The 22,747-nt window shown below is 50.7% G+C and overlaps 1 protein-coding gene across 1 annotated transcript in view; it reads left to right on the top strand.

The window, feature by feature from the left end:
- Positions 1-22,414, top strand: part of FAM167A (family with sequence similarity 167 member A) — a 33,681-nt gene extending 11,267 nt beyond the window's left edge. The window contains exons 3-4 of the mRNA XM_081093245.1: positions 5,598-6,385; positions 21,604-22,414. Coding sequence (XP_080949371.1) covers positions 5,990-6,385; positions 21,604-21,867 — 660 coding nt within the window. The 5' untranslated portion in view covers positions 5,598-5,989 and the 3' untranslated portion in view covers positions 21,868-22,414. The remainder of the gene's footprint in view (positions 1-5,597; positions 6,386-21,603) is intronic.
- The last annotated feature ends 333 nt before the right edge of the window (positions 22,415-22,747 follow it).

Raw genomic sequence — 22,747 nt, 5'->3', positions numbered from 1 at the left:
TAGTCCTGGCCCTTGATGCAGGGTGAGGTCGCTCCTGTCTTCCTAGGGTCTGACAGCCTGTGTCCAGGACTCTGAGGTCAGGGCTGGTCTGATAAGGGCAGGCGGTGAAGGTGCCATCGCAGGAAGTCCAGGTCCACTCTGCTTCCCTGAGCCTGTCCAGACCGGCTCAGACCTGAGCAAGTATAGGTCACAGTGAGTGAGAGTGTGTGTTGGGGGTGGGGGATAGGAGAGGGGAAATCTGTTCCATTTGCTTATTTAGCCCATGAACATTTAAAGAGAGCAGCATGGCGCTAAGTGCTGGAGGTTCCAGGATACAAAGCCTGGTTCTCACCTTCATGAAGCTTGGTCTGGTGGACAACACCATCAAGAAGGTCCTGGCCTGGATGGTGTGGCTCAGTTGGTTTGAGTGTCATCCCGTGCACTGAAAGGTCACTGGTTCAATTCCTGGTCAAGGGTACATACCCAGGGTGCAGGCTTAGTTCCAGGTTGGGGTGTGTACAGGAGGCAACAAATTGATGCTTCTCTCTCTCTATTCCCTTTCCCTTCCTCTCTAAAATCAATAAAAACATAAAAAGAAAAAAAGAAGGTCCCTGGTAGAAGTGCTGTGGCTTGAAAGGGCCAGTAAGTCTAGTGGTTACAAGCCAACGTGGAGCCGGCTGCAGGGGTTCAAATCCCAGCTTCACCACTCAGTTCTATGACCATGGACAAGCTATTCAGTCGCTCCGTGCCTCGGTCTCCTCGTCTGTGCAATGGAGACAATGATGATACTTGCCCCAGAGGGTTGTTGTGGGGACTCAATGTGTTAGTGCATGTAAAGCACTTAGAACAATGCCTGGCGTGGTGTGCTCTGAGTAAGCGTTAGCTAATATTGTTGTGATGACATCATGGTTTCTCTGAAGTGCTCTTGTTGCACACACTGCTCGGGCAAGTTAAGGAAAACATCCTGAAGGAGAAAATTCCCGAGAACTGAGGCGCAGATGGAAGGGAAGGGCATTGCAGGCTGAGGGAACAGCTGGTACAAAGTCGCAGGGCTGAGAGAGCGTGGAATTCAGTGGGACGGGAGTGCTGGACAGGTGGGCCTTTGTGGAGAAGAATGGAACGGTTCTAGCAAAGAACCTAAGACCGGAAGGAGCAGGCACAGGCCCGTAGGTCCAAACAGAGAGCGGGCAGCTTTCTGGTTTCTCAGAAGAATGTAGGGCAACAGGTCTGAGAGAGACAGACAGACAGAGACAGAAAATGGGCCAGCAGCCCCCTGTACCATCCCCTGCCCGCGGAGCCCATCTAGGAAGTGGGTTTGAAAGTTGTCCAAGTGAACAGATTAGGTCATCATGAGGCGAGGTGTTGGCTGAGTGACTGAGCTGCACCCACATGGCTCCTCCGGCAGCCAGAGGAATTAGCTCATGGCTGGCACAGCCCTTCCCTCCCACAGCCACCGTGGTCTGGAGCGAGCCAGGCAGCCTGCTTGAACAGCAGCCGCTGCATGCAGAAAGGCATGTCCCCACTGCAAAAAGGCCCACGTGCCCCGGGGCTGGTCCCTTGCAGGGGGTGGGGTGGACTGCCTAGTGGGCCTCTCACCTGGGCCTGGGGGGACTATGGTCTGACCTTGTTTTTCCGGCTGCCCCAGGTCCCAGGCCTGGCTTTCCTTCTCAGGCTCTCGCCTTTGCAAAGCCCAGAGTGAGAGAAAGTGTGTAGGAAGGATTTAGGTTAGGTGTAAAGAAAGCCTGACTGTCCAGGCATTAGAGGGTCCCTCCTCCAGAGCCCACACCCTGGAAGTTCCTGGTTTGTCCAGATAAGTGGAAGCCCCCACTGCCCTTCGGCCCAGGACGCTGGCCAGCGCTCCTCTGCCCCCTGCACCTGGCTGGCACCTCTCCTGCAGCTCAGACTGGGTCCAGCTCAGTCATGCCTGGCCTGGCCTGCATGGGTGACATTCTAGCTGGGAGGGAGGGAGAAACCCCACTGGACCCTGGGGCACTGGGACATCCAGAGAGGCAGTGTTCCCTGGTTCAGTGACCAGGAGGACAGATTCGGTTTCAGCAAATCCTGGGGAGTGCTGGGGGCAATAGGAGGCAGTCGAGGACTTGGTCCCTGCAGGCTGCACGTGACCACACCTCCTAAAGGGCTGAGTCCCTGGTCCACCACACGTGCCGTGATGATAGTAATAATCCTCAGGTGGGTACCGCTCTTTACAGGTTGCAGAGCTTTCACAGGTGAGTCCAGCTGATTCTCACAGCGTCCTTGAGAGGCAGATGGGGAGGGGGGTGCCAGTGCACAGATTAGGAAACTGAAGCCAAGAGGAGAGGGCTGATTCCAGGGGCTTGCATCCCACCCCAGTCCTTGCTCTCACCTCATGGCTAACTCAGTCAAACCTGGGTCACCTGGGGCCCCAGGCCATGAGCCGGCGTGTTTATAAAATGTGAGCAGGGAGGGAAGGGAGCAGGTATATTGTGGTGATTTTGTAAACTGGGCTCTTTTTCCTCCTCGCTATGGCAGACTTCATTTGGCGTAATGAAAATGCAATCGAGACCTGAAAATTGGGTGGGAGGGGGGAGGTGGGGCCCACAGACTTCATCTCAGTTGGCTTTCAAGGAAGGACGGAAGGGTGCGGAGATGGGCTCAGGTCAGGGACCACCAGGATGACTGCTCAGGGCAGCCCGAAGGGGCCATCTGGGGCTATGACCGATGTGGCACGGATAGGTCTTATCATCTTAAGGATAATATTTTTTAAATTAAATTTATTGGGGTGACATTGGTTAATAAAATTGTAAAGGTTAAGAATAATACTTTTTAAAGTGTGACTTTAGAGGTATACTTTTTTGAAGTATACCACTCACCAAGTTAAGGGCTCGCAATTTGCTACTTTATTCCTCACAATGACGGATGAAGCCCACAGTATTACCCCAGGGTCTGCTTCATGAGTGAGGGACCTAGGCAGTCCGGCAGGGCCCTGCGCCTGGGTTAACGCTCTGCGGTTGCCATCTTAAAAGTCTTCGTTCTTTTTTAAAAGGAGCCCTGCATTCTCACTTTGCACCGAGTTAGGCAAATTCCATAGCCGGTCCTGGTGACCCCCACTTCTCAGAAGAGGACGCAGAAGCAGCGTGGTCATAGCACAGTATGCCCACGATGAGAGCTGGGTGCCCCGGAGTCTGACCCGAAGGCCCACACTCTCTGGAGTAGAAAGAGGCTGATTAGAGTCTGAAAACTGTGCCTAAGTCCCACTCCTGCCACCTCCCCGGGGCCCGCCCTCCCCGCTGTGGAATGCTGCTCGGGGCTACTGGGAGGAGCAGGGGTGTGCACAGGGCTGCTTTTACACACTCCCTAAGGCTCAGCGGATTGAAGGATCATCATTAGCTGACTCACAGGGCGCTGGTGCTCCTGTTAATGTCCCCAAGTTGCCCTGACGTTGTCTTCACAGGCCTTCTCTGAATTGATTTAGAAACTGATAATTAACATAACCTCCCCCTTCCCAAGGAGGCAGCTTCATAAAGTCATCCAGTCATAACTGTCACCCGCCCCAAAGGGAGACCCTTCCCTAACAGGTTCTCCTGTAGATGTCCTGCCGTCTTCTGTGGGTGCGTAGCTGGGGGAGACGGAGGGGACGTGAGACTTCCCGTTAGTTTCATCTGCTCATGGTTGCCTGCAACTAGATCCTCTCCAAAAAGCATTGCTGGGAATAATCAGAGCTCCTGTGTCAGTGGGAAGAAGCCTTTCTGGGGTGAAGCCGCCCCAAGGCACACTCAAAACAGATTCTGGCATCTCAGCAAAGAGGTAGACGGCGCCTGGGAGTGGCCCCAGAAAGCAACTAATAGGTCTTTAGAAGAGATTCTAAAGACGCCTGTGTGACCACGTGACTGCACAGAAAGACATCCATGAGAACACCCCACCTAAGCCTACAGAATACATGGACCAACCTTAGTTCTGCCAATGCCCCAAACCCAGGAGGTTGGTATTATGGCCCCATTTTACAGGCAAGGAAACGGAGGCTCAGCTAGCCTGACAGCACCCTCAGCTAAGGCAGTCTGATTCCACATCTGGTGTTTCTATCTAGGAACCCCGGCCGCACTCAGACCCCTTGGGGAGCTTTAATATACACGAAGTTCCACTCCAGATTAACTGAGTTACCACCCCCAGGAATGAGGCCTGGCAGTGCACCATTTGTGGAAATTCCTTAGGGGATCCCCACCTGTGTGGTTGGAGGTGAGATCCAGGTTTCCCTGCCATCAATTAGGGTGGAATAGTCCTCTTTGTTCCTCTGGGGTGCCCCAAAGCAGGGGCAGCAGAGCATGGGAAAAGGGCAGCCAGTCTTCCTCTGGGCAGGTTACAGCACAGGCGGGCATTGTAGAAACACCTGGAACAGACAGCAAGCTCTGCTCTTCTTGAGCACCTCATGCCCGCGTGGGAGAGAAGCCCCACAGCCTCCCTGAGCGGCCCCGCCTGTGTTTTGATTTTGCTCCCCTCCAATTCTGCCTCGTCCTATGCCTCCCCACCATCACCCAGCGCCCAGTTCCCTCACCACAAGCAAGCACACTCTCAGTTCCAGTTTTATTTTCCTTGCAGAGACCTTTTAAAAGGCACCTACAAGTCAATAAAAGTCTCTTCCTCCCCCCGCACACTTCCACACCAAGGTGGCACCCTCTCCAGGCTGCAAATGCCCTGTGTTTTCCAGGGAAGCTGTGTCTTGGACATTGTTCCATATCCCTTCATTCTTTTTCACAGCTTGCCCCAGCACAGATTTTTTAAACACCCCGAAAGCCAAGAAGTTCCCTCCATAGTCTGAGTCAAAGGGTCCTGCTCTGATATACCCTGTGGGTGCAGGGACATGGAGGGGGGCGCGGCAACTCTACCCTGTGCCCTGATATTATGGGGCAAGCCCCTTGGCTCAGCCTTCTCCCCAGAGGTGGGGAGGCCAAATCAGATGAGGGAGCCAAAGCCCTTGCCCAGAAGGCACTGCTGTGTGGGCAGGACTGTGATAACCATCTTCCCAGAATGGGGAGTCACCTGAATTCATCAGCTCCTCCTGGGCTGCAGGTCTATTTGCTTCCTCCTCTGAAGAGTGAAGTAGGTGTTGTTTTGGGAGGAAGCCGCTGAGAGTGGCTGTAGGACTGGCCGTGAGGAGCTGGTGCCTGAGGACAGGTGCTGTGGTGGGTGGGGTGGGCGGGGTCAGTGGTTCCTGGCCCCAAGGCACACCTGCGCTGCTTGGGGACCCTCAGGCAGCTGCCCTCACGGAGACCTGAGCCCTCAGAATCCAACCACCTGCCCCTGTCCTGGCTAATTGCTGGGAGCTCTTCGGTGAGTCATTTAACCCCTGAGAGACTCAGGTGTCTCACATGCAAAATGGGGACAAAAGCAAAGAATCACAGACTTGCAGTGAGGACGATGAAGTCACAGAGGCGCAGTCACTTCATAAATCGTGAAACCCTGTACAAAGTATTGATTTATTATGAACTCCCCTGCACCACGTTAAGGTATTAAAATCGCCTCATGTCTAGTCCTGAAGTCGCAATTAGCAGCCTTGTCACTGAACCTGTCAGTGTCCCCTGCCCAGGAGCGCGCAGGCCCTGCTCACAGCCTTTACTGACCTTGTTCGCATCCTTCCTCAGGGCCTCCCTGGACTGGCCAGCAGCTTCTCGCCACCTGCCCTTCCCCACAAGGAGGGAGCTGCATCCCCGCCCATCTCTGATCCCGCCTGCATCTCCGGGACTGATAGATCTTCTTGGCAAAGCTGCCCCAAAGATTCCTGCTAACGCCTGTCTGTTCCTGCCTTGTGCGGAACACGGCGCCCACAGGGCTCCGGAGACAATCTTAAACCCGAAGCTCTACTGTTGCTCTGGACGGCACCCTGTGCGCTCCTGCCTAGTCCCTCTCGGCTCCGGAGCTGCTCACACCCCAGCGATGCCCACGGGAGCCTTGGCCCCAGCTGGGTGAGACCACCCCAGAGTGGGCCCCAACCTTACCAGCTGCCAGGACTCCCTCATCACCTCCACCACCTCCCATGTCCGACCGCCCAGCAGGCTCTAGGATGTCTGTGCCCCAGATCCAGGTGGAAGAAGTGGTGGGGGGAGAAGAGGTGCTGGCGGGAGCAGCCCTGCCTCCTGACGACCACCTCCGGAGCCTGAAGGCCCTGACTGAGAAACTGAGGCTGGAGACCCGCAGGCCCTCCTACCTGGAATGGCAGGCGAGGCTGGAGGAGCAGGCCTGGCCCTTCCCCAGGCCGGCTGCTGAGCAGCGGGAGTGTGGAGAGGAAGAGCCCTCCCTGCCGCCGAGAGAACCCAGGCAGCACCCGCCACCTAATGCCAGTGCCAGCCAGGATGCCGGCACCGGGTCCACGGGCAAGCTGGAAGGCTTTGAGAATATCGACGAGGCCATAGCCTGGCTCAGGAAGGAACTGGTAAGTGGCTGCCCCAGCAAGGATCCCCAGATGCCATTCTCTGTGTGTGTCTGTCTCTATCTCTGTCCCCCTCTCTCTCTGTTTCTGCCCCATCTCTACCTCTCCCAAGTGCACATCTGTCATTTCCTATTAAATCAAAGGTAAGCTTTATTGCCATGTAGTTACACGACATCCCTGCATCAATAAGCCCCTGATCACAGGTACTTATGAAGCAAGTGTTGCCCATGAGAACCTGAGCCCATGTAGGTGTCCCCCGCCTTGCCCAGTGCCACTCCCTACGTTAGTCTATACTTTCATCCCTGGTCTGCTCTGGGGGCTCCTGGAGCATGGCTGCCCCTTATCTCCGAAGCCCTCTCACCTTGCCATCCACCCAAGGTGCCGCCTGGCTCCTGTGGCCATCCACTCAGCAGATGGAGAGGTCCCTCTCCCGGCAGTGCTGTGCTGGCCAGTGGGGTGAGCCCAGGGCAGAGCAGCCGGGGCACAGAGCTGGGGATGGGGGGCTGCTGTAAGTGGCTCGGGCTCAGCCCAGCAGCACTCTGTGGATATTGAGTGGTGAACAGAAGCTGCATGGAGGGCGGGTGGCTGATCGGGCCTGCGGTGAAAGGCTGGGCCTCAGAGGCTGAGTAAGAATCTGCCCAGAAGTCCGGGCTGGGAGGGCATCCAGGTGAAATGAATGAAAGCAGTAAGCATGGTTTGGGAGCTGGGGCCAGCAGTTTGACCTTTTTTCTGCTCACCAGCTCAGCAGGCTTCCATCAGTGGCATCTCCCAACAAGTGAGAAAGGGGTGGGCATGTAGAGCTGTGTGCTCTTAGCCCTGGGGAGAATCTCTGATCCCAGGCCTGAGGGCCTCTCAGCAGAGCAGGCATGATGCTAACCCTCCCCATGCTCTCAACTCCTGCCCTGCGCCCCATCTTCTGTGGCCCCGGCCACACCTGCCCAGTCAGGCCACGCTAATCACAGGTGAGCCAGTAATCAAGGACCAACTCCCTTCCAGAGCTACTAGTAACTTCTGAGTCAATGGTGTAGGCAGAGCCTGTTTGGTTGTCCTGCACAATCCCCAAAACACATCCCCGCTGGGGCCTGGAATCCCCCATGAGTTGAAATAACCGTGGCTGGGGCCGGGGGTGTTCTTTTTTTGGTTTTAATCTTCGATATTGAGACTGCTTCTTAAAACGCGCCATTCCTCTATGTCAGCGGTTCTCAACCTTTCACAGGGGTCGCCTAAGACCATCCTGCATATCAGATATTTACATTACGATTCATAACAGTAGCAACATGACAGTTATGAAGTAGCAACAAAAATAATTTTATGGTTGGGTCACAACATGAGAAACTGTATTTAAAGGGCCAGAAGGTTGAGAACCGCTGCTCTATGTCTTTAGTAACTGGGGTGTAAGTTGATTTGCATAAAAGATGGGGCACCTGTGCGTTCTGTGCGTCACAGGGTGCTCAAGGGGGTGCAGGAGGGGAGGGGAGATGGACCCACGGTGGCCAGGGCAGACCTGGAAGTTGCCCTTTCAATTCCTGAGGCTGAACTGCTTTCATTTGTTTTCATAAAGAGGAACAAAAAAATATTTCCATTAATCAAGGACTCAATTTGTTGGGTTAGGGTTCATTTGAGGTTCTATTGCTTTGGGGAGCAGAGGCTTTTACTTTCCAAGTGAGCATTCCCCATTGGCTCCCTTTGGGGTGGAGAGCAGAGACAGAGTTTCCTGTGTGTAAACCAGTGGGGAGTTCTCTAGAGCTTGTCCTTGTCCTGTAGCATCAGAGAGAGGTGCCTCTCAACCCAGGCTGCATATTAGAATCCCCACGGAAACCTGGAAACCTCCCAAATCCTAGACCACATCCCAGACCAATCAAATGAACACCTTGGGGAGAGGGGGGTTGAGGACCCAGGAATCAGCGGTTCTTAAAGCTCCCAGGTACTTCACAAGCACAACCTAAGGCAGTGATGGTGAACCCTTTGAGCTCAGCATGTCAGCATTTTGAAAAACCCTAACTTAAGTCTGGTGCCGTGTCACATATAGAAATTTTTTGATCTTTGCAACCATAGTAAAACAAAGACGTATATTTTTGATATTTATTTTATATATTTAAATGCCAGTTAACAAAGAAAAATCATGCAAAAAAATGAGTTCACGTGTCACCTCTGACACGCATGTCATAGGTTCGCCATCACTGACCTAGGGGGTGAACCATTGCCACAGGCCCACGGGCCATGCTCATATTTGTTGCCAAATCATTGCAAGCCAAGCAGAACAAGTTGTCTGGCCAGCGTATGCTAGCAGAGAGGAGGAAGGTGAGCCAGGTCAAGGACAACCATCAGTAATGGACAGAGTAATCAATCCTCCATAGGTGGAGGGAGGAACATTGTTAGGACTATCTTGGCTGTCAAAGGCTGTGTTGGGTGCAAGTTCCTCAGCCAGGGAATTGACCCCTCTGGGTGCAGGAAATTGGAAGAACAGATGAGTGACAGTAGGTAGGTGGGACATGCTTTATTATGAGCAAAGCAGCCAGCAACTGGCTGGTCAGTGGCAGCTTATAAACACCCTCAAACAAAAGCAGCCAATTAGTGACGCTCACTTGCTCATGCTACATTAACATAAACAGGTTATCTAAGAATGCATGGGTGTGTGGGGCAAAAGGAGAAACAAGATTGGAGGGAGTCCCAGCCCTCACTCCAGTACCTCTGTGATTCTTACAACAGGCCCGTGTGATTACAGTGATTGTGCCCCTTTTACAGATGCGTAAACCAAGGCTCATAGAAGTCAGACGACCTGCCTAGAATCATATGATTAGTAGGTGGCAGAGCCAGAGCTTGAACTCAGCCTTCCCCACTGGGAGTAGAGCACTTTGGGGGGAGAGAGAGAGCCAGGAGATGAAGCTGGAGAGATAGCCCTCCTGCAGAGGGCGCTCAGACATGCCACCCTGGCTGCAGGGCAGAGAATCACTTAGAGCAGCAACTCAGACGCTAATGTGCATACAGGTCACTAGGGTCTCTTGTTCAAATGAAGATTCTGATCCTAAAGATCTGAGATGGGGTCCATGATTCTGAATTGCCACCAAGCTCGAAGGTGATGCTACCTTGCTGGTCCACAGACCACACTTTGAGAATCAGGACTGATAGGCAGGCAAGACTGGGCCTAGGGGACTAAGAAGGTACCTCAGAGGGAAGCCCAGGAATCCCCAAGCCTGTGCCCTGCACCCTGTCCCTTTTGGCGTGGGGCTCGGCCAGTGAATGGGCTTCTGGGAACTATTCACAGCATCCTGCACTGAGGGTCCAAGAACCCAGCTCTTTCAGAAGAGGGTATGTCTAAGGTCAAAAGCAACCCAAACACCAAAGGGCAGGCAGGCCAACTCAAATGCATGCAATTCTGCCCTTTTAGGAGATTAAACAGTAACAAGGCAACTCGTAAAATCCTGATTGATTTAAAAACAAGATTTCAACATTTGAATAATAAACCCATTCTTCTAAGTCTCAGTCAAAACATTAAACTCCATGTCATTGTTTTTTTCTAATTTATCATCTGTTAACTCATTCAAGGTATTACTTCAAATTACCAGTTCTTTTTTTAACTCAATGAAAGTAGTTTCAAATCACTTTTAAGCCCAGAATCAAGTGTTCTCTCCCCCTGAGCAAGCCCTCTCTGCTGATTTGCCCGGCTCAGGTGCAGATTTGTTTTTCACCCTGAAGTGGCCGAGAGAACACACTAGAAATCTGTAATTGCGTCACGTGTGGCTGTTTTCCCTACAGAAAGCCAAACACTCAATATGACCGGTGTTTTGGCTCAGTTGTGGGTTTGTGCCCAGTGGTTCTCTGACCTTCATGAGGCGGTCCCAGCAGCAGTTACCGGAACCAGCAAGGCGTTGGTTGTCAATGTTGACCCTTTTAGAGGCAGGCCATGTTGGTCTGGAAAGATCGGCTTGCCTGGCCTCTGCCTCCTGCAAGTCCAGCTCAGAGACACACAGTGACTGCCTGGATCTTGTCTTGTTTCCAGGGCTTTAAAGGCTCCCAACTGCTCTCTCAGGGGTCTCCTTTCCCTCTCACTTTCCACCAAAGGAAATGACAGTCACTCTTGACTGCCCCCAGGGACTTTCAAGTAGAATGGGTGTATGTTTTTTTCAGGCTCCTGTGGTGGGAGATACAAGGAAGGTGTTGCTCATCAAGGTGTAGCTATTGCCATTGCCCCTCCAGGTAGAAAGACGTGAGTATTCAGACAGGGCTGCCGCCTCTGCCCTACGTGGCTTTGGGCGACCTGGCTCCTCCAGGCCGACGACATCCAGCTCCGCTGTTCATGGGAGACAGACTCAGAACCTGGTTATGTGGCCATTGTGCTACTCTGATATTTCCAGACTGCTCACCTGGCCAGAAGGTCGCAGCCTTCAGCTTCCCACCTTCTGTCCAGTGGCCTGGGCTGGGGTGGGGGCAATGTTCCAGGAAAGGGGACCTAGAGAGAGCACGGCCCTGAAGCTGTGGGACTGAGCCCTCTGGCTGAATCCAGAAAATATCACAAACAAATCTGAGTGTGTGTGTGATTTCAGAGCTAGCAGCCAGGGACCGGGGGAGCGGGGGAGGGGGAGGAGGGGGGAAGCTCTCTCTGTCTCCTCTCTTTAATCCTGCTGCAATGTCCCCCTTGCCAACCTGTAAGGCAAAGAAAAGGGAGAAATCTTCTGCTTGGCCCGTGTGATGCCAAATGAAAACAAAGCATTCCAGCTTCCTCCTAAGGGGTTGTCTTTGTAGCGAGAATCCCTGGGTGTGGGCAGATATTTTTCTTTTAGCTTCACGCAAAGTGTTGCATCCCTGCAGACAGAGCCCCTCAAAGGTGTTTATGGTTGTTAGAGAGAACAAAAGGAAACCTGACAAGTTTTCATCATTCCGGGGCCTGCCGTGGCAGGAGGCTGTAGCCCTGGACTCCACTGGCCCCTCTGTGGTGGCAGCTTGAGTTGCTCCTCCCCTGGTTAACCCTCTCCTGCCTGTGCTTGGCAAGCAGATGACGGGGCTGTCCAAGCCCAGCCCTCCGAGGCCAGTCATTTCTGCTGAATGAGATGGCCGAATGACAGTTCAAACTCACCGAGCATCTTTCGAGGGGGATGGAGGTGAGAAATGTGAAGATGGCGGCCATTTTAATGCCTTCCATCTAGGGAGCAATTTGTGGTCCCAGAGGCCTGATACATACCATTTTCTGTGAGTGGTTTGGAGGTATTTGCTATTCCCATTTTACAGATAGGAAGGCTGAGATTCAGAAACGATGAGCCCGAGGGTCACAGATGTTGACTTGCCCAAGGTCAGATGCAAGGGTGTGGCTAAACCAAGACATAGACCTGCATGTCCTGGCTCTGGCTCCAGAGGTTTTTCCTTGGTACGAGGTATAGATACATCAAAGGTCTGAGTCAGGGTGGATATGATTTGTCAAAAAGCCCACATTTGAAACCCTGCCATTGTAGAAAGGGACGTGTGTAAAGGGTTATAGAGTGCGATTAGCAATGTCTCATAACAGCCTTTAGCAGGGACAGGGCAGCCATGCCCATTCTATGGTGAAAATAAGAACTTGTTCAGAGCCACCAGGTGCTGGCGGAGCTGGGTTCGATCCACAAGAGACTTTCTAGTCCAGGTGACCCTTTGCTCCAGGTGCAGTCTTTTCAGTCTGTGTCGAGCCTCTCAGCCTGCCCACACCAGCGAGCTGCAGGAGGAAAACAGTGTTCTCTTCCTCTGACCAGAGGCTGGCCCTTTCGTGGTTACTACAGAATGTATAGACCAGCGGTTCGCAACCTGTGGGTCGCGACCCCTTTGGCGGTCGAAAGACCCTTTCACAGGGGTCGCCTGAGACCATCCTGCATATCAGATATTTACACTACGATTCATAACAGTAGCAACATGACAGTTATGAAGTAGCAACGAAAATAATTTTATGGTTGGGTCACAACATGAGGAACTGTATTTAAAGGGCCAGACGGTTGAGAACCACTGGGCTAATGAAAAGAAAATAGGATTCCTCCGAGTCTCCTATCTATCTACTCCAGGATTTCTGTGAGGATCAAATGAGATGAGGCCTGGGAAAACGCTTCACAGACATTTGGTTATAGTGTAAACTGTTTCCACCTGGGTATAAAACAAGTCGTGTTCCTGGGCTGAAGAAACTGCAAGGAGGCTAGTCGTAGCTAGGGAGAGGAAGCCGGGTATTGCTACTTGACGTCATTACCTGGATGGAGGGAAGGACAATTAGCATATTAACCCTTTATATCAGTGGTTCTCAACCTTGGCTGCACATCAGAATCACCTGGGAATCTTTTTAAAATCCTGATTTCTGGGCCTCATCCCTCGGAAATTCTGTTTCTTTGTTATGGGGTGGGGCCACAACATTAGTAACAAAGAAACAGAATTTCCAGAGGATGAGGCCCAGAAATCAGGATTTTAAAAGATTCCCAGGTGATTCTAATGTGCAGCCAAGGTTGAGAACCACTGATATAGATAGATTAGGGAGAAAAAAAATAAAAGACAAAAGAAAGATAAGAACCAAACTCCTCTCTCTCTTGCCAATGTAATTGGTACACATTCCTCATCCTATAGTCTGCGGATTTTAAAAAAAAATGGCATAGAATCTCCTAGAATAAGATAAGAAAAATGAGGGCTGCAATCTTCCTAGTTGGCATGAGAGCTGATGAGGTGGGGACTGTGGACCAATGGGATGAAGTGGACTAGGAATCAGGGGGTCTCCCCTCCCTTCCTTTTCTTGGCTGTCTTGCAGTGCCGAGGAGAGGGCAGAGGGAAGGAGAAGAGGTCTGATGGTTGTGTCCAGCCAGAATAACAGCACAAGGCAGTCTCGGGGTATAAGACACAGGCAGGGTCCTTTGATCCAGTCCTGTCTATTCAATACAACCCACGTTCACTAGTGCCTGGTCCTAGGTGCTGGTGTGGGTGGAGGCCCAGGTGAACGTCTTCGTGGGGTTTCCCCCTTTGTGGAGGAGACAGGCAAGTAAGCACAATGACAAGGTGTGACAAGAGCTATACAATAAATGTACTTCCAAAGTGCCTGGGGGAGCTGAAGTCCATGCTGAGTGGTCACCTTGTGCCAGGCACAGTGGGCAATGAAATTAACCAAAGGGAAACACACAATCCCCCAACCTCCTCAGCAACCAAATCCACACCTTTAAGCATAACTGACATTAAGCTTCTCCTTATTTCTCCTATAATAATTAAAACCCCGTTCCTCCGGTGGCCACCCTCCTGGTTTAATAACTATACAACCTGCTAGTGACTAGTGGGTAGTGTGGGCGAGGCTCCAGGACATGTGTTAAAAATATGGAGCCCGCCCCGACTCTCCGTAGAAGTTCGGATCCCGTACACCTGCAGTGGTGTCAGGAGTTTAACAGGTGCCTGTGGGTGATTCTCCGGCCATTGGCTCATTAACCGGTCACAGGCAGAGTGGGAAGAGCATAAAATTTCTAACTAGATTAGACTTCCAATTAGGTTCTACCACATCCTAGCTGGGTGACTTTAGGAAAACCAACTAGCCTCGCCCTGGGCTGTCATTGGAAAGTGGGGGTAATAAGTACCCACCTGGCAGGGCGTTATGAGAGGACAGAGAGGAGAGCAAGAGAAAGGCACTGAGCACCTGCCAAGGTCTAGAGGTTATGCGCATGCACACACATCACATCATTCAATAGGCACTATCACTACCCCCATTGTACAGAAGGGAAACCTGAGGTGAAGCAACTGCCTATGATCCACCAGCAGAGCATGGATTTGAACCCAGATCTGCCTGACCTCTGAACCCCTGCTTTGAACGACTACTACCAGCCAATTGCTCCTGTGAGCAAATGAGTAGGAGTACACTTTGTATTTCATAAAGTTTTATGCTCATTCAACACGTTCTCTCAATTCCTGAAACTTTGGGCCATTACTCTCCAAAGTTTTCTCAATTTAGCTCTCTTTCTAAGAACTCCCCCTCTCTCTTCCTTATTATAATGGAAGGCCAGGTCTGGTGGCAGATGGGTTCAGAAGGGACTGTCCAAGCCTGAGGCATGTCCTTGGCTGGGCAATTGCTTTCTGAGGATGTATTATTTTACAAGCTTCTGGACCCACCCCCTCTTCCCAGGCTGCTGCCAGGGTCTGAAAAACTGGGCACTGCCCAGTGGGTGTTGGTCATGCCCCTGTGTGCGGGCCTGAACCAGTCACAGCCAGTGAACAGACAGAAGCTGGGGAAAAGTCACAGAGAGGCTCATTCAAGGCGGCCAAGTCCTTGGCAGCATGGAGAAGGGCTCTATGTCTGTGCCAAGGGCCTGGTTTTCAGGAGCCACAGCTCTCGACTATCGAGCCAGAAGCTGCTCAGGAGAAGGCAGGTTCCAGGAGGCTGAGAAGCTTCTCTTCTCCCATCCAGCTCTCCCCTAAGGCAGGCACCCACCCAGCTCCCACCAGGGCAGGCACCCACCCAGCTCCCACCAGGGCAGGCACCCATCCAGCTCCAGTGACTGAGGAGGACAAAACCTCCCCTTTCTGATTGTGCTAATTCTAATAGTGCGAGTTAGAATTATGAGCAGAACCTTCAACCCTAGAGCAGGAAGGAACCAAAGGATGATCAGCCCTGAGTTCTCAATGAGGGAAGATGTGTGGAGAGATTCTATGAGGGCCCATCAGACAGCCGTTCTCCGGCTCCGGCCCAGCCCTCTCTTGTCTCACACTCGTATCAGCAGCCCCCATGGTCAGTGCTGGCCACATTTCACAGCACTCAACAGTTCCAGGGTCTTCCTGAGTGCCCAGGGTGGGCAGGGCAGAGTGGGGGTGTCATCAAAGAAATGTGCGGATGGTCTTTCTCCGTTGCTATTGGAAGTGGGGTTCTGGGGGTGCTGCTGGAATAAGTATTTCCGGAGGACACCAAAAGAGGATGAAATGTGGTAGAAAGCTTTATTTGCTTGGAATTACATCCCTTGGTTTCTAAAGTCCCATTTTCCTTAATCCAGTCCTGGAAAACCATCAGCGGGGGGTTCAGGAGAGCTAGAGGCAAAGCCCGTGTCCAGGTTTCCGTTCCGTGGTGGAGCTGGGTCCAGCACAGCACCTTTTGTGTACCCATTCTCCCATCAATGGACACCTGGGTTATTGTGAATAATGCTGCTGTGAACAGGGGTGTGTACAAGTAGCTGTGTGAGTCCCTGCCTTCCTTTTTTGTGGGTACACACCGGAAATAGAATTGCTGGGTCATATGGTAACTCTATGTTTCATTTACTGAGTAACTGCCATATGTTATCCACGTCATTTTACTGCAGGCTTTGTCTTCATTTCACCAGCCTAGAGGCAGGAGTCAGCCCGTCTTCTAACTCCCTCTAAATCACCAGTGACCCACAAGACTTGACTAAAGAAACCTCACAGCAAACCACTTACACACTCATTTTAGATCTTCCTGCCTCTGAGTTTCCTGGCTGGCTTTCCTCCTGGGTGTCTTCTCTCTCCCCACCTGGGCCTCTCACCACCCGGACACCTCACCAAGCCCAGCCAAGGCAATCTCCTCCTACGGTGCAGCTCAACTGCCGCCTTTACTTACTTACTTAATCCTGCCCTGGGGGATTCACCTTCTACCTTAAAAAACAACTTGAGAAGCATTCTTGCCTGACACAGGGAACACACCTGTGTTAGCTACAGTCAAGCATAGACCACAAACACTGTTATTCCAAGAGACCACTGGTCACCGCCAACCCCTTCATGGGCTTTCTCCCCTGACGGGAACGTGCCCTGTCACTACAACACACTGACAGCGAGGCAGTGACATTTCTTGCTCTTTCACCAAGTGCTCTACCCTAATTACAGGATTGCTGGGATTACGGGCCACACCTCTGAGAATCCAGCAAGCGCCTTTCTCCCTGGGACAGGGCATTAGGAACAGTCACGCCCTGCAGTTGGGTGCTGGCCAGGGAATGCATTAAATCCACATCGATAGTTGAGTCACTGGGCCCAGCAACTCAGTTTCTTTACTAAAGTCTTAAAACTGGGAGGCCCTGGCTGGTTTCCACATCCCACACCTTGGTCTGGAGAGAAAAGACTTAAGCTGTGAACCGCTTACCTGTATCTGACTGGCATTGTTCAGCTTAGTTGGTATATTGCTTACCATCTAATTTGCTTCTCACAGTCCTGGGCTAGGCATTATGCCTTTTCTGTAGATGAAGAGGCAGAAATTCAAGGAGCATTAGTGACTTGCTCAAAGCCACACAGCTAATGAGGAATAAGGTTCAGCATGAGCCCAGATTCTCTAACCCCAGAGCAATGAAGTTCCCATTTCTGCTGCCCCTGGGACCCAGCCCCCCTTCAGGTCGATAGAAGTCACAGAAAGGCCACCAGCTCTGGGCTCTGACAGGCCCCAGTGTGATCCGAGTGCTACCATGTGTGTCCCTTAACTTCTCTGAGTTGTCTTCCTCAACCATAAAGCAGATCAAAATACCGGCCATCTAGAGTTGTGGGAAGATGCAGTAAGTAATATATGGAAAGTGCATCTGGCATTATGTGGCAGGAGACAGGGTGTTGTCATCGCTGCCCCACATGTCTCCTTGGCAGAAAAGAGAAAAAGGAAGGAGTTGCTCATCCCTAGACCCTGCTCTCAGGAACCATCCTCAGGAACTGCCACTTTTCTGACCTACTCTACACAGGATCTGCAAAGACACGTTCATTACATTTTCTGAAAATATTTAATTTATAAAAAGCTTCTTAACTGTGTGAACTGTGAGGATATTGTACTGAGTGAAATAAACTAGCCACAAAAAGACAAATATAGTAGCCCTAGCTGGTTTTGCTCAGTGGATAGAGCATCAGCCTATGGACTGAAGGGTCCCAGGTTCGATTCCAGTCAAGGGCATATGCCTGTTGCTGGCTCAATCCCCAGTGGGGGGCGTTCAGGAGGCAGCCAATCAATGATTCTCTCTCATCATTGATGCTTCTATCTTTCTCTCCCTCTCCCTTTCTCTCTGAAATAAATAAAAATATATTAAAAAGAAAAAGAGAGACAAATACTGTAGATTTTATTCATATGAGGTTTCTAAAGTAGTCACAGCCATAGTCACAGAGAGTAGAATGGTGGTTGCCAGGGCTTGGACGGGGAACAGGAAGCTGTTTAATGGGGACAGAGTGTCAGACTTTTGTGTGTGTGTGTGTGTGTGTTTTTTAATTTATTTATTGATTTTAGAGAGAGGGGTAGGGGGAGAGAGACAGAGACAGATACCGATTTGTTGTTCCACTTATTTAAGCATTCATTGAATTAATTGGTTGATTCTTGTATGTGCCCTGATTGAAGATCAAACCCACAACCTTGGCATATCGGAACAATGTTCTAACCAACTGAGCTAGCCAGCCAGGGCCCAGAGTTTCAGTTTTACAAGATGTAAAGAGTTCTGAAGATGGATGATGGTGGTGGCTGCACAACAGTGTAAATGTACTTAATGCTACTAAACTGTACACTTGAAAATGGTTAAGATGATAAGTTTTATGTTATTTGTATTTAATCACAATTGGAAAAAAAATTTCTAGAAAAAATACCACCTCTGAGCCCTGCACATTTTGCTTAGGTTTCTGCAGCGGCAGTGGGAACTTTTTTTCTATATGGTTACAGTCGGGTTACCTTATAACAGGGACTCAGTTAGTATTTAAGGCGCAAAGTCACCCTGGAAAACCCCTGTGTGGCCCACAGAGTAGGTGAGAATAGGCTAGCACTGCCGATTTTTCTTGTAGAATTGGAGCAAACACTGTTACTTCGAGCATCAAATGAAATAGTTGATTTATGTTCAGGGGTCATAACAAAATATATATTCCGAGAGACTCCCAGGGTGGGACACACACATTATGAGGGGCCCTCAGAGCCCAGACCTGCAGATTCCCCACCCCTCCTCGTGTTGGAACACAAACCAGCAGAATGGGCAGTCACCAGCCCTACTGGATGTGTGATTTTTCTTTCTCTTCTGCAGAGTTGAATGGGTTCATGAGGTGGCTCCAGTGAGGTGGCCTTTGTCCAGTCAAAGGGAACTGGGCATGTGCCTTACTATCACCCCTCTGACCAGCTGATTCTAATGGGTTTTAGACCCTAACACATTGCTCTGACCTTTGACCAGATCTATTGGCCATAGAAAAATGGTCCATTCCTCCCACCACATACCCACTGCAAGGCACATCACATCCCAGACAGCTGCTCAACCTGAAAGTCTCCAACTTTAAAGGACCATTTCAGACCAAAGATCCAATTCCTGAGGCCAAAGTTCAAATTTAAATTATAGGGTTCCGCCGAAACCGGTTTGGCTCAGTGGATAGAGCGTTGGCCTGCGGACTGAAGGGTCCCGGGTTCGATTCCGGTCAAGGGCATGTACCTGGGTTGCAGGCACATCCCCAGTAGGAGATGTGCAGGAGGCAGCTGATCGATGTTTCTCTCTCATCGATGTTTCTAACTCTCTATCTCTCTCCCTTCCTCTCTGTAAAAAATCAATAAAATATATATTTAAATTATAGGGTTCCTAGCTTTTCACAGATTTCTCTTCAAATTAAAATACCCGAAAAGAGAAGTGGTAGAGTAAAACTCTCAGAAGACCTTATCAAATTAAACAGTGGGTGTGAGCCAGTCTTGTCGTTCAGACAGATTTGAACACTGTCTCCTTCAGAGGGTTTAGGCAGCACCTAGCCCCGTTCCAGGCATGGCTAAGGCCTCCAAATGAATAAATGACCAGCTACCCTGGGGCACACCTGCCTTCATTAGTTTGGTGTTCGTCTAGAGCAGTGGTTCTCAACCTTCCTAATGCCGTGACCCTTTAATACAGTTCTTCATGTTGTGGTGACCCCCAACCATAAAATTATTTTCATTGCTACTTCATAACTGTAATTTTGCTACTGTTATGAATCATAGTGTAAATATCTGATATGCAGGATGTATTTTCATTGTTACAAATTGAACATAATTAAAGCATAGTGATTGATCACAAAAACAATATGTAATTATATATGTGTTTTCCAATGGTCTTGGGCGACCCCTGTGAAAGGGTCGCTCGACCCCCAAAAGGGTCATGACCCACAGGTTGAGAACCGCTGGTCTAGAGCAATAGATTCTGATTGGCAATAAATTTAGGTTGTTATGCCTAAGGATTGAGAAGTACGCTACTTAAGTGAAGGCTGTAAACTTAAATCCTGATTCTGCCATTAAATACTTTGCTATCCCCAAGCAAAACTTTCTATCTTGATTTCCCTCATGGAAGAGATCTGTAGAAGTACATAAAAATGAAAGAGAGAAAAAAATGAAATGCTTACTGGTGAAGTCACTTATTTTTTACCCTGCAATGCACGTGATTCCAAATCTGAACAGGCAGAAGTGAGAACATTTGGATTTATTTACATAACCAGGGGGAGGGTCCCTCTGGGATCTCACAGTTGATTTTTCAAAATCAGTTTGGCTCCAAGCACTGGACAAACGACACAGCTGAGACACAAAACCATTAAAAAATACCCCGTTGCGAACACAGGCAGAGTAAAGGGTGAGAAGGAAGCAGGTGCAGCTGGTGACCTTGTGACAGTGTCGTTAATGGAAAACGCTCCACACTAGGACCCCCGGGAGATCCCTCAGCTCCAGTCCCACCTCTGCCACCGCACAGCTGTGAAACTGAGCAATCACGGAAGCTCCCCCGGACTTGTGAAATACTCAGACTGTCCTGGGGGAACCTCGGGGCTGGCTGTGCGGCTCCGACCAGGTTAACATGTAGATGAACAATGGAAACCGTACATGTTAAACCAGGCGCGGAGTTACTATCACATCCCTTCCTAATAGGAAACACTGAGGCACTGGAAATATCAGGCGCCTCCTACGAGGTCCCTGAGCACAGAACTCATTCCACACCCCCACACCCTGACTCTCCCCGAAGAGGCACAAGGACTTAGTTGCCAGTAGCTTGGGTCCCTGAGTCTCATTGTCTGAGTTCCTAATCCCAGCTCTGCCATGTGTGTGCTTGGGATTTGACACAGTGACCTACTTGGTTGAGCCTCTGCCTCTTCACATATAAGTTGTGGAGATGACGGTGACATTACTGGATGGAATTGTAGAAGATTGACTGTTGCATATTAATAAACCCTGTTATGGACTGAATGTCTGTGTCTCCCCTCACTCCCCAAATTTACATGTTGAAGCCCCAGTCCCCAATATGATGGTATGTGGGGGTGGGACCTTTGGGAGGTCAGGAGGGTGGACCCCCATGACAGGATTAGTGTCCTTATAAAAAGAGAAAGAGAGATCTTTCTCTCCATCACGTGAGGACACAGTGAGAAAGTGTCCATCCGCAGGCCAGGAAGGGGATCCTCACTAGGAACTGAATCAGCTCGCAACTTCGTCTTGGACTTCCTGACCTCTGGAGCTGTGAGACATTAATGTCTGTTGTTTAAGCCTCCCAGTCTATGGTATTTTGTATGGCTGGCTAATACATACCCAAAGAGCTTAGAACGGTATCTGGTTTATAGGAAAATATTCAATAAATATTAGCATATATTTATGTTTGGCTCTTTTGAAACTTTATTAAGAAATATTGCAGGTATTCTAAAATGTTTAAAGTATAATAGAGCCAGAGCCAGTTGGCTGGGTTAGTTGGAGCATCTTCCCATAAATAAAAGGGTGTGGGTTCGATTTCTGGTCAGGGCACATAACTAGGTTGTGGGTTTGATCTCTGGTTGGGGTGAGTACAGGAAGCAACCAATGGATGTTTCTCTCTCACATCCATATACCCACCACCCGACATAAGATATAAAACATTACCAAGACAAGTGCAAGCCCCTGTGTACCTTTGCTAATTACATTCCCTCCTTCCTGCCCAGAGGTGACCATGCTCCTGGATTTGGTATTTATCACTTCCATTGATTTCTTTATACGCTTACTCCATCTGTACGTATCTGGAACCCATGAGACTGGGCTGGAAATACACCAGAACTGACATGTCCTTCTTCCAAAAGGATTTAGACCTAGGCTCTAACTTACCACAAAGTGTTGTTTGGCAAGCACATTCTCATTTGTCACCTCCCTATGTTTGCCTTTTCACTTCCCTGAGCTGGGAACGTGTTAATATCTCCAAGTGGACCAATTGCTGAAACAAACCCTTAGTTAAGTCTCCTAGTAGCAGGTCTGTGCTTGTCAGAGACTGTGGCGCTGCAGCCTTCCCCCTTCCTCGCTCCCCCTCTTCCCTGCCCCTTCCAGTTCAGAACTGACGCCCCCTCCTCCCTTCCAGACGGAGATGCGGCTGCAGGACCAGCAGCTGGCCAGACAGCTCATGCGCCTGCGCAGTGACATCAACAAGCTGAAGATAGAGCAGACCTGCGACCTCCACAGGCGGATGCTCAACGACGCCACCTATGAGCTGGAGGAGCGCGATGAGCTGTCAGACCTTTTCTGCGACTCCCCGCTGGCCTCCTCCTTCAGTCTCTCCACGCCACTCAAGCTCATTGGAGTCACCAAGATGAACATCAACTCCCGGAGGTTCTCCCTCTGCTGAGCAGCCCTACAACAGGGCAGAGGAGCCAGCACAGAGGGTGTGGGAAGCGGAGAGGGGGCGTGGGGAGAAGGGAAGTGAGGCTGAGATTCCTCAAGTAGGTCTCCCCAGAGGCACAGCTTCCCTGAGACTCGTGAACCGTGGACCCCAGGGCCTGTCCGCAGGGGATCTCCCTGGGGCCCCAGCTTTGGAACCCAGCATCCCCATGACTGGCTCTCACTTAATACCCAAAGAGTCCTGCAGAAGGGCCACTCCATCCCCATGTTCAATGAGACTTGGGTTTCCAGCATGACACCTCTCAGCCCTCCCCTCAGTGATCCACGTTCCTGCCTCCTGGAATCACTGGTGCTATGAGAACTGGGATCCCACAGTGGGGCTGGAGGAGGTGGGCAAAACAGTGATTGTTACAGAAGGCTTCCCCACAGGCATGGAGCCCCAGGCAGAGGTGATTAGACATATCAGATGTGCCCATCTTGCTGTGGCTGTTCTCTAAGTACTGGCTCGAATTCACCCTAAGTGGGTGACTCAGAAACCCGGACAGGGACCCACCAGGAAAGGAAAACCAAAAGGATACAATGTAAATTGTACCCAGCGGGTGCTGGGACACACCAGTCTAGCGTGGCTGGAGCAAGCATAGATGCCCTGTTGCCTGTCTGGCCACTTGTACAAGTGCCAACTTCCAAAGAGTCCCTTTGCCATCATGCCATACCCTGGGGGAGTGCCTAGGAGACCACTGGTGACAGAACCAGGCAGGTCTGTCCATGGATTTCCCATAACTGAATTTTCCCTGGGCCCAGCAATGGCCTCCTGGTGGGTTCTGCCAGTGTCACCTACGTCACCTTCTTGCCCACCCAGAGAAACTGGAGGGAGCCCAGACGCTCAC

This window comes from Myotis nattereri, assembly GCF_964212035.1.
Source record: "Myotis nattereri genome assembly, chromosome: 5".
In the NCBI taxonomy this organism is placed as follows: Eukaryota; Metazoa; Chordata; class Mammalia; order Chiroptera; family Vespertilionidae; genus Myotis; species Myotis nattereri.
This window is presented reverse-complemented; position numbering and strand designations above follow the sequence as displayed.